This window comes from Ranitomeya imitator, chromosome 1 (assembly GCF_032444005.1).
Source record: "Ranitomeya imitator isolate aRanImi1 chromosome 1, aRanImi1.pri, whole genome shotgun sequence".
Taxonomy (NCBI): domain Eukaryota; kingdom Metazoa; phylum Chordata; class Amphibia; order Anura; family Dendrobatidae; genus Ranitomeya; species Ranitomeya imitator.
The window spans coordinates 928,356,356-928,369,097 of NC_091282.1; the positions used below are offsets into that span (position 1 = coordinate 928,356,356).

Genomic DNA, 12,742 nt, shown 5'->3' on the forward strand with positions numbered 1-12,742 from the left:
CTTGTCAGTGATGTTTTTGATAAGCGGTCCAGGAAAAGAAGTCAATTTGGCAACCCTGCAAGCATCCTATCACTGCTATCTACATCATCAGGATGATGCTTGCAGGCCCCCTCCTTAAAGGAATTCTCCAGTAAAGAAAAGTTATCACCTATATATAGGATAGGTGGTCACTTACAGATCAGTGGGAGTTCGACAGCTGGTCTTACCCCAATTGTCAGAACAGGGCATTTCATTTCAGTTACATTGTTGTTGGCTCCAGATTGCCTTGTGCAGGCATGTACTACGGAGGACAGAGAATGAACTTCAATCCAATATTGCAGCCAGCATGCAGCCAGCGGGTATGGAAAGGGTGAATCAAAAACCCCGCCTCCATGGCTGAAGATTGTTCCCTCCAAATTCAGGTGACCATGTCCCTTTAAGTGCTATTTCATGCCCAGAGCTCTTTACACCTTTATTCTGCTACAGATGGATCTGGATAAGTTGGAAACTTGGGCTGAAAGGTGGCAGATGAGGTTTAACAATGATAAATGTAAGGTTATACACATGGGAAGAGGGAATCAATATCACCATTACACACTGAACGGGAAACCACTGGGTAAATCTGACAGGGAGAAGGACTTGGGGATCCTAGTTAATGATAAACTTACCTGGAGCAGCCAGTGCCAGGCAGCAGCTGCCAAGGCAAACAGGATCATGGGGTGCATTAACCCCTTAATGACCGCCAATACGTCTTTTAACTGACCTGAGATATAAGAGAATAGCCTCCCCATACAGATGACAATCCAGCAGCTGTCGGCTGTACACTATAGCTGACAACTTGCTGTACCAGCCACGATCAGTATTTGCACCATCTAAATCTGTTTAACCCCTTAGATGCTGCTGTCAATAGTGACTACATCATTATAAATGGTTAACAGTGTGTGGGGGCTTCTTCTTTGTCACAATTGGTGCCCTCAGATCATGATTTTGTTGTCCTGATGTTTGCCATGGCAATTCATGACCAAATAGCGGCCTTAGAGTCTGACGGCTGTAGTAATCTGTTTAGAAGTTACCGACATTTAGGTGGTAAAAATACACATTTTCATTTCTGTCATACCACTTTGCATTAATTCCTGTAAAGCACCTGAAGGGTTAATAAACTACCTGACAGCAGTTTTCAATATGTTTAGGGGTGCTGTTTTTAAAATGGTATCACGTTTGTGGGCTTCCCATTATATGGGACCTCTAAGGTCACTTCAAACATGGATAAGTCCCTAAAAAAATAAATTTTGTAAATTTCTTTGAAAAAATGAAAAATTGTTGCTACATTTTTAAACCTCCTAAAATGCTAACAAAATAAAATAACATTTTACAAATGGTGCTGATGTAAAGCAGACATGTGGGAAATGTTATTTATTAATGGTTTGCTGTTGTATGACTATCTGGATTAAAGGGATAATCATTCAAATTTAGAAAATTGCTAATTTTTTAACATTTTTCTAAAATTTTTGATATTTTTTATAAATAAACACAAAAAATGTTGAACAAAATTTACCATTATCATAAAGTATAATGTGTCACGAAAAAACAATCTCAAAATCACTGGGATTTGTTGAAGCGTTGCAGAGTTATTACCACATAAAGTGACACTGGTCAGATTTCAAAAATTTGGCTCGGTCACTAAGGGGTTAAAAGAGGTCTGGATACACATGATGAGAGCATTATACTGCCTCTGTACAAATCCCTAGTTAGACCGCACATGGAGTACTGTGTCCAGTTTTGGGCACCGGTGCTCAGGAAGGATATAATGGAACTAGAGAGAGTACAAAGGAGGGCAACAAAATTAATAAAGGGGATGGGAGAACTACAATACCCAGATAGATAAGCGAAATTAGGATTATTTAGTCTAGAAAAAAGACGACTGAGGGGCGATCTAATAACCATGTATAAGTATATAAGGGGACAATACAAATATCTCGCTGAGGATCTGTTTATACCAAGGAAGGTGACGGGCACAAGGGGGCATTCTTTGCGTCTGGAGGAGAGAAGGTTTTTCCACCAACATAGAAGAGGATTCTTTACTGTTAGGGCAGTGAGAATCTGGAATTGCTTGCCTGAGGAGGTGGTGATGGCGAACTCAGTCGAGGGGTTCAAGAGAGGCCTGGATGTCTTCCTGGAGCAGAACAATATTGTATCATACAATTATTAGGTTCTGTAGAAGGACGTAGATCTGGGGATTTATTATGATGGAATATAGGCTGAACTGGATGGACAAATGTCTTTTTTCGGCCTTACTAACTATGTTACTATGTTACTATGTTACACCTCATTTGCATATCAATTGAAACACTATTTCCTCAGGAATGCAGGAACTGTTAAAAATCATATAAAGGTGTCATTGGATTTACATATCAAAGACCAATGTGTGTTAATGTTGCTGACAGATTCCTTTTAATGAGAGAGCTGATGGGCTTACAGAGAATTGTCTTTTCCAGGCCTGTAACTAATTGGATAAGTGCTTTATATGATGATGCATTGTTTCTTTTATTTTGACAGGAGCTTAGAGAAGTACTTCAGGAGCATGACTGGTCTTTTCATGAAGCACTTGAGGCACTAAAGTTGTTTGCAGAAGATGAACAAGGTAACAAGTGTCACAGAAAGCTGGAGATATTAGTTTTCAGTCTTTGGCACTGGGGAAGTCAGTAATCAAGGTCTCGCTGCGAGAAAAGCGAGAGCCATCTGATCATGAGGATGATTCACAAATCCTTGTCTTTTAAGACATGTAACCCACACATTCAAATCATTACACTGCATCCCATCTTCCCCTCTCATATAGCCTCATCATTCTTGCCACTTAGGGTACCGTCACAGTGGCATTTTGATCGCTACGACGGCACGATCCGTGACGCTCCAGCATCATAACAATATCGCTCCAGCGTCGTAGACTGCTGTCTCACTTTGCAATGTACGACGCTGGAGCGATAATTTCATGACGTATGTGCGATGTAGAAGCCGTTGGTTACTATGCGCACATCGTATACAATATCGTGCACACCTTTGTTACACCATGCGATCATGCTGCCACAGCGGGACACTAGACGACGAAAGAAAGTTTCAAACGATCTGCTACAACGTACGATTCTCAGCGGGGTCCCTGATCGCAGGAGCGTGTCAGACACAGCGAGATCGCTGGAACGTCACGGATATATCGCTGGAACGTCACAAATCGTGCCGTTGTAGCGATCAAAATTCCACTGTGTGACGGTATCCTTACTGTGAACTTGTGGCAATATGTTTCACCTACCTGAGGAATCCTTTCAGATGTGTCCAGAGAAAGCAGGTGGGTCTGAAGAGCACTTGGGCACCGACGCTAACACTTGACACTACTCAAACAAATGTCTGTTCACACTCACACAGATGTGATGAAAATAGTGCACAAAAAAAAAATAGAAACAATGACCGTAACGGTTATAGATTGACATCCATTGGGTACCAGTAATATCTGGTGTTGGGCTTGACAAATGAAGTCACAATGCTCATATGAATAAAAGTTAAACATTACCTGTTTGTTCTACCTGCGCCAGCTCAGAGCGATCACAGATCACTCCTGCTGGCGATTCTGAAGCTCTTCCATTTCTGGGCTACGGAGCATAACTGCTGATTGACAGGTGTCTCCCCGCATTTATGCTGCAGGGAGCCAACTGTCAGTCAGCATGGCAGTCAAACAAATAAGGCAGCACTCTGTAGTGCTATAACATGCAAACTTGAAATATTAAAATTTAAATTGCATTACTACACTAGAAATATGAAAAAATTGAGAAAGCTTAGCGCATAAATTGGCCAATTCATGTGTACCTGGCAGCCACGTTAGGCGCTTCTCTATGCCAGGACCTAATGCCAATCCTCTCTTAGGCTGGTTTCACATTAGCGTTCAGCTGGGCTGCGGATGGCTAAGTGGATGGCAACCTCTGATTGGCCAGTTGCCCAGTAAGGGGCCGTGGCTACACAGAGTCCGGGAGAAGGCCCAAAGCTGGGTACTAAAATTATCAGAGGACCTGGAATTGGCTGTGATGCCTCGGCACCCGCAGTGACAGGACCGGCAAATGGCATTAACAAAGGTCCTAGTCAGGGCATGAAAATTGGCCGCTTCTGTACATTGGAGAGCTTGGTTGGCTCTCTTATTGGCTATGCCATCGGAGGTGTGCAGCGGGCCGGGAGAGAAGGCCCCCGTGATAGGAGGAAAAGCGTGCGATTAATACGTTCCAACATTTTGCAACAGGCCAGAGCCCCGGCACTTCCACGGTTCCATGTGCGGTGGTCTCCGGAAATACGGTTGGCGCATGTGCCAATGGTGATCTCATTTCTCTAAATCTTGGTCCCGAGGTCGTCATCTGCGCATGCGCCGGCCATACTCCCGGAGACCACCGCACATAGAACCGTGGAAGTGCCGGGGCTCTAGCCTGTCGCAAAATGTCTGGCAGCGCCGGACACCCCTGCAGCACCGGCCAGCAACCGCTGGGCACCCGGACACCCCCTCATCCCAGCCTGCGGCCTACACCCACGGTATCGGTAAGGCATGTTCGCTTACTAAGACGCACCCCCATTTTCCCCCTAAGTTTGGGGGAAAAAGTGCATCTTGCAAAGTGAAAAATACGGTAAGACTCCTCTAAACGGGTTGTCCACTACTTGCACACCCCCTCTTGATCTAAATGTGTGGCCCCATAAAATAAGAAACTTTTGTACTCTCTTCGCACTAGTGGTCCCAAAGCTCTTGTGCAGTTGTTGTGACAAGTGACCCTGGCGCTGCTGTCCCCACCTTCTGACAAATCGAACACGAAGAGAAAGTCTGAGCTGCAGCTGCTCTTTTCCTCTTCATGTTCAATTCAACAGGAGGCGGGGATAGTGACGCCATTGCTGATTGGGCTCCGGGGTCACATGTCACAACAGCAGCATGGGAGCCTCAGGGAGAGCGAGTGTAGACACCGTAGGGAATGGTGCCAGCACGGGAGGGGAGTATAAGCTTTTTTTTTTTCCTTTTTCTTTTTCCTCATTATCCGTGCCAAACGTGGGGTATGAGAAGTTGTCCAAATAATGGACAACTTATTTAAGGCTTCATTCTAACATCTGTGTTGCATGTATACTGCGTGCAGAATTATTAGACAAGTTGTATTTTTGATCACATGATACTTTTACATGTTACTGATACATGTTGTCCTACTCCAAGCTGCTCAGGCTTGAGAGCCAACTACCAATTAAGTAAATCAGGTGATTTGCAATCTCTGTATGAGGAGGGGTGTTGTCTAATGACATCAACACCCTATATAAGGTGGGCTTAATTATTAGGCAACTTCCTTTCCTTTGGCAAAATGGGTCAGAAGAGAGATTTGACGGGCTCTGAAAAGTCCAAAAGGAGGGATGCAGCAGTCTTGAAATTGCCAAACTTTTGAAGCATGATCACCGAACAATCAAGCGTTTCATGGCAAATAACCTACAGGGTCGCAAGAAGCGTGTTGGGCAAAAAAGGCGCAAAATAACTGCCCATGAATTGAGGAAAATCAAGCGTGAAGCTCCAAGATGCCATTTGCCACCAGTTTTGCCATATTTCAGAGCTGCAGCGTTACTGGAGTATCAAAAAGCACAAGGTGTGCGATACTCAGGGACATGGCCAAGGTAAGGAAGGCTGAAAAATGACCACCTTTGAACAAGAAACATAAGATAAAACGTCAAGACTGGGCCAAGAAATATCTTGAGACTGACTTTTCAAAGGTTTGATGGACTGATGAAATGAGTGACTCTTGATGGGCCAGAGGCTGGATCAGTAAAGGGCAGAGAGCTCCGACTCAGACGCCAGCAAGGTGGAGGTGGGGTACTGGTATGGGCTGGTATCATCAAAGATGAACTTGTGGGACCTTTTCGGGTTGAGGATGGAGTGAAGATCAACTCCCAGGCCTACTGCCAGTTTCTGGAAGACAACTTCTTCAAGCAGTGGTACAGGAAGAAGTCGGTATCGTTCAAGAAAAACATGATTTTCATGCTGGACAATGCTCATCACATGCCTCCAACTACTCCACAGCGTCGCTGGCCAGTAAAGGTCTCAAAGAAGAAGAAATAATGACATGGCCCCCTTGTTCACCTGATCTGAACCCCATAGAGAACCTGTGGTCCCTCATAAAATGTGAGATCTACAGGGAGGGAAAACAGTACACCTCTCGGAACGGTGTCTGGGAGGCCGTGGTGGCTGCTGCACGCAATGTTGATCGTAAACAGATCAAGCAACTGACAGAATCTATGGATCTATAAAGAAAGGTGGCTATATTGGTCACTAATTTTTTTTTCTATTTTGTTTTTGCATGTCAGAAATGTTTTTCTATATTTTCTACAGTTATATTGGTTTACCTGGTAAAAATAAACAAGTGAGATGCTAATATATTTGGTTTTTATTCAGTTGCCTAATAATTCTGCACAGTAATAGTTACCTGCACAAACAGATATCCTCCGAAGATAGCGAAATCTAAAAAAAAAAAAACACACTCCAACTTCCAAAAATATTAAGCTTTGATATTTGAGTCTTTTGGGTTAATTGAGAACATAGTTGTTGATCAATAATAAAAATAATACTCTAATATACAACTTGCCTAATAATTCTGCACGCAGTGTACATATTGTAACCGTTGTTCTCATGGATACAACTCCTACACATTATAATCTTTGGTGCTGTTGATACTTCACGGACCATGTGTTCATGCAAAACTCATAGCGAGATAAAGACATTTTTATAGGTATTATTGATGAAAAGGGCCAATACAAGTCTATAGATCCATGAAGAACACGTTCGGCACATGGATGGCATCAGTGTACCACCCGAGTGGTGTCCATATTTATCATTGCAGAGTATAGTAGAAGCTTTGTAATTTATCCATCCATGAAAACACTGGACACATGGACCCAAACGCTGATGACGCACTGATCCAAAACACTAATGACACCAGTAGCATTTTTAGTGTTTAAACACGGACGTGTGAATGAGACCTAGGTCATCAGAAATTACAGATTTAATCAGCGTTTCATCAGTAAAATCAGGAGATGATGCAAAGTAGAGCAGTAATTTGAATCTTTGTGTTATATTGCCAAAGCTTGCATGTAATAATATGAACGTTTCCATGCAGTTTATGCCTCTCCTCTGCGGCTTCTACCTGCAGAGTTGAAATTTTATTGCAGAATCTACATTTGCACTGACAACAATTTTGGCCTGTACAAAGAATAATAAAGACTGATTACATGGTATGGGTTTAAAGAGAACCTGCATTCATGCTGCCTGTGGTTGAGGAGTGCCAACAGAATGCACTTTAGGCCTCCTTCAGACTCCTGTATTTTGCATGTCGCATGGATTCTATTCATGTATTTCACGGATATAACTCGTACCCACTATAGTCTCCGAGGCTGTTCACAAATCAGTCTGACAGACCAAACTTGCCAATGCATGGCTTTAGATCTGTTAAATATAAAATTGGATGGCATCAGTGCGCTGTCCATTTTCACGCACTGTTTGCTAAGAGAAGTTTGAAGCCTCCATCAGGGATTTTTTTTTTTTGTTTAATAAAAGGCTGATAAAACGCTGATGGTAAAAACTGACGAGACAAAACACTCAATGAAGATTGGTCAGTTGTCCACATTATGAAAAACGGACATCAGAAAGAGACCTTGATCTGAACTGCTGCAGCTTTTGGGAACAACAGTTGTATTTATTAATGAGGAAAGGCGAAAACCTTTTTTATAATTTAGGAATCCTGGTCCATAGTTCTCTGTAATGGGGAATTTAGTCCGTGCTGCCTGTGGGGAGGAAAGCATGAATCTTGGGTGACCTATTTAACACCCATGTGCTAAAGTGAAATGATTGTCCTGGATGTGATTGAATGCAGTGTGGTTTGAGTATAATCCATATTTGTGGATGCGTGGGAAAAGTTCTTTATTATGTTTAGCACAGATTGAACATCGTATGTGGTGATATTTATTTTTTTGTTGTTTAGGTGTAATCTTATGATGAGGTGCAGCTTCGGTTACACAAAGGTTGACTACTGTGATCCATGTAAAGCCTTGTGTCCGAATTGTACTTGTTATCTCCTGACGCATTTCTCATTTTATGTCCCAGGATAAAGTTTATCTTGCTTTCTTTAAAACTATATGCTGTTGTTCCTCCATTATTCCTTCTAAATATGTATGAATAAATCGACCACTGAATTACCTACAGTTTGATGCTATCCAATCAGTGCAGCCAATATCGGACTGTGGGAAGCCACACCCCTCTGACAAACAGAATGGCAACGCCCAGTTGTATGTTTATAGGTTACAGGGATGGCAGAATGTACAACGTAATGGTTATTTAAAATGTGCACTGGCGCTACATATTCATTTCTATCCTCAGCAACAAGTTTGGAAAGCAAACTCCACAATTTGCTAAAAATAATGTTGTTAATAAAATATAGACTGAATTTGCTATAGGAACAACACAGTTAAGATGAGAAGGACTAATTACTTTAAGGAAATTGTACACGTGTTTTTTTGACTAGTGGTAATATTCACATTGAATTTACTTGCAATTTGCACTACTGTATGTCCCAAGATGTATCATATGGGTCCTACATACACGCTCACACTGAATTCCAGCATGAGGGTGTAATCTATACTGGGAGAACCTGTATTGCACTATGCCCAATAATATTCCATATGCAGAAATAACATAAAATGTGCCTGCATGGACCCTATAATTGTCACCTGCTTCTTGTGTTAAAAGAAGTCTTGAATTGAATACCTGCTCTCAATAGTCAAGTACTTGGACTTCTTCCTCAACTTAACAGTCTATCATTGACTATACAGAGCAATTATTCAATTGAGCCGCTCAGGTAGTGGGAATGTAATGGTCGGCATAATCGCATCTATATTTGGTGTGTCACGCTTTCTCCCGAATCTCTTTACTATCTCTATCCCGCTATGTGGTAATAGGACTTTTACTTACTTCCAGCCATGTAAGGCTACGTTCACATTAGCGTTTTGCGGGGCTGCATCGGTGACGCAACGCACAACGCAAACATGAACGCATGCAAAACGCATCATTTTGTGACGCATGCGTCCTTTTTTGGCATGATTTTGGACGCCAAAAAATGCAACTTGCTGCGTCCTCTGCGCCCTTATGCTTGCGCCAAAAAAATAGCATGCGTCACAAAACGCAAGACAACGCATGTCCATGCGCCCCCATGTTAAATATAGGAACGCATGCGTCGCCACGGCTGCGCCCGACGCAACCCCGCAAAACGCTAATGTGAACGTAGCCTTATTTATTAACTTTGTTTTAGTTTTAACACAAGAAACAGGTGACCATTATATTATTCATGCAGGCACATTTTATTTCTGCAAATGGAATATTATTGGGCACCGTGCAGTACAGGTTCTCCCAGTATAGATTACACCCTTATGCAGGTATTCAGTGTGAGCTTGTATGTAGGACCCATACGATGCATCTTGGTAAATATAGAAGTGTAGATTGCAAGTAAATTACCATTAGTGGAAAAAGACGTATAACATTTTCTTAACGTAATTACCGTTGTCCTCTTCCTCGTTATTGGGTGTTCTTCCATAGCGCGATCTGCTCTCTATTTTACGGAATGTAGAAGTAGTCATGCGATTATGACAGGTGCACGATACCCGCTGCTTGCTCATGCAGCCCGGTTGATATTTGCAGATGTGACTTCACTGTTCACCATCAGTTGCAGAAGTGCGCAAAACCGAGAAGGGGCAGAAACATACGAATTGTTAATTTCAATTTTGATGCCTAATTCTTGATGCTGATTAACATATCATACCTGTTAATAAAAACCCACCTTCCAGGTGAAACACACGAACCATATGTGGCACCCACGGGCACCAGGATCTGGCACCCTAAATACGGACTAGCGCACACCACTTCATACTGCTATTCTTCTCTGTGCCTAATTCTCCAGTCATTGCAATTCATTTACATGAATCATTAACCCTTCATTTGACGATTACATCGTTATCTTATCATACTGCTCTGTGGCTATTTTGTGCAAAAGCAGAACCTTCCGTCGCCTGAATCGATTTTATGCTTTGCAACTTGAACGTTTATTACTGGTTAAAACGTATGTAGTTTTTTGGATATGTTCATATTGACATAAGCACAGTGCAGTATTTTCTGCCGCATTGTCTTTTATTAACCGTAATGAAATTAAACTGCTGATTTTACAAGTTTGCAGCAAATCAAGTGTTAAAATGGCTTTGCATAGAAATAAACCATGGCTATCCCACCCTCCTTGCCGCATGTGTATGGCAGATCTTCAGGTGCAGATTTCTCGGTTCAGCTATACAGACCAGTAGGACAGGAGTGATCTTCCACAGTGATTGGGCTAAGGTTAGAGCATCCTTAATAGTTCCACCCACTGTGTCAGAAAAGAGAGGGAATAATGTATTCCCTTGTGACCAGCCATATTGTTCTTGAAGACCTAGTGTTAGATCTTCATTTACCATGTCAATACCAGTAGAGGCCACTACATGAAATGTAATATTGTGCTGCCGGGTGCGTTTTTCCCAAGCGCACTTATTAGTTGTGACACAATTCAGGAAGCTGCATGCATAAATTGTATTAAAAACTGTATTTGTGTTACATGAACAGATGACTTGCAGAATGCTGATGTATCCAATGGCAGAGGAGCTAAAAACAGCGCCAAAGAGCAGCCCAACAAGAAACCGAGCCAAGAACCGGCGCAAAACGGTGTAAAGAAAAAATCAAAAGACAAATATAACCTGAGCAACTTTAAAAGAGACTCCGAAAGCGAGGAGTCGGGCTCAGATGCAGGCAGCGTCCTGGATGAGGACTACAGCAGTGGAGATGAAACCATGGAGGAGGAATACAAAGCTAAAATAGTCAGCTTCTTACAAGATGCCTCCCTGGATGAGCTCGCTCTCATCCCTCAGTGCTCTCTCAAGAAAGCTCAAAGGATCACTGAGCTCCGGCCCTTCCATTCTTGGGATTCTCTGGTAAGTTTTCACTGTACTCTGCCTTTTTTTTTTTTTTAATACTTCTTTTTATGCTTATAGGCAAGAGGTGTCTACAATGTAAGGAGGCATAGATGGGTGGCCTTTTCCTCAGCAGGCTAACACTAGATTCATGCTAAGCCAATAGCAGATGATATAGTGTCATATGACCTAATTTTGAATAAATTAAGGGGTGATTTTCCTGAAAAATCCAAGCTGATTGGCTGGCAATGCTGTCACTCATTCAGCAACCTAGAAGCTTGGTTCAGAGCTCTGCTGAAGCAGACATTAGAGCTTTCCTATGAGGAGGAGAACTTTGCCAGTCTGTCCTGAGCTATTTTAGCAGAAAAGTCAAGCAGGAGGCAAGAATGTGGCAGGATTTCTGCCTCCACTGCGACTGCTTGGAGGAGCAGCTGCAAGGGCAGCTCCATGCTTCCAGATGCCAGCAAGAATTGTTGTTTTCCCCATTTTCACTGCTTGCTTCTCAGCTGTGATCTGTGACTTTTTTTGACGTTTCCTCTGGTTACACATTGCTGCCATTTTCTCAGTTGTTGTCAGACTTTTGCTTGCCCCATTGAGCATTGAAAACTGATTTTTCTGACATGGATCTTACATGAACGTGGTAAGTACATGCATGCTAGAAATCCTATGATTTTCCAAATCTCACCTTTTTTTTGACTGTAGAGAATATTATTTTTTTTCCCTAAATGCTTACGTGGATTTTGTTTTCTGGCTTTACATGAAATGCCATTAGTTGTTTGTAGCGGTGCGGGCCTTGCTGTATACATGTTGTGCTGTATATGTAGAATGCATTCAGACCAGATAAAATAGTCCTTCAATATCGTATTCTTGTATGTGGAGAGACAGTGTATGGAGCAGTGAAGTGGGCATTCTCACTAGGCATTCTGGGTAACCCAGCCAATTTTATAGTCCCGTCACTGAAACATCGGAGCATTTTTTTTTTTTCATGTTTTAGAAATGGGGACAGAAAAGAGGGTACACAGGAGAAGTAATTGCTAAAACTGCAGCACGGAGCCACCCGCTGCTCTCTGCACACACGGGAATCGTTTTGCCTGAAGCCTTTGGCTGCTCTGACAACATCTGTCTATTAGACAGCTCACCGCTGAACTTGTTGGGCTTCGCCTTAACTAATTCTTTGTAAAAGTATTTGCTGAAGGGCTGCCATTCCCGCAGATGTCTGTCTTCATTCACTTTCTCCCCTTTGGCGAATAGATAATGTAGTACATGACGTGTTGACCTGCAGTGAATTGTAGATTTTTTTTCTTTTTTCTTCCCCTTTTTATTTGATTAAAATTGTCGCTTAGCATCTACACCCAAATATTCTTTGGTAGCTGTAACGACATGCCCCAGATCAGAGAAGAATGAGACTTCAGCAGATGTTAGGCTGCCAAGACATGAGCATATACTCGTGGAGTTAATGAAACATGGCAAAGATATACATTAACAGGATAGATTTTTATTGGCTCTCTAGAAATACATTTTGGAAAGTTTTACTCTTTCTTTTCCATGTGTTCAGTTCTGAGAGTCTGGGTGGACACTGTATTACACACCTGTAATATATTGCTGCCATCTTTATCTGAAGCTTATGGCTCTAGCATCAAAAAGACCAGTAACTGATTGCTTCAGTTGTTGGTTTTGTTTTGGAGAATTTTTGTTTAATCTATGATTTATTGGAATAGGAATTGTAATACCGTAC

The 12,742-nt window shown here is 42.2% G+C and overlaps 1 protein-coding gene across 3 annotated transcripts in view; it reads left to right on the top strand.

Annotated features, from left to right (window-relative positions):
• The window catches only part of SMARCAD1 (SNF2 related chromatin remodeling ATPase with DExD box 1), a 168,493-nt gene that overhangs the window by 96,192 nt on the left and 59,559 nt on the right, over positions 1 to 12,742 (top strand). For 2 of the 3 annotated variants that reach the window (XM_069743577.1, XM_069743576.1), the window contains 2 exons: positions 2,536 to 2,620; positions 10,664 to 11,028. In XM_069743577.1, coding sequence (XP_069599678.1) covers positions 2,536 to 2,620; positions 10,664 to 11,028 — 450 coding nt within the window. Of the gene's footprint in view, positions 1 to 2,535; positions 2,621 to 10,663; positions 11,029 to 11,287; positions 11,648 to 12,742 lie in introns of those variants that run through there. The other variant, XM_069743578.1, reaches the window with a different exon arrangement.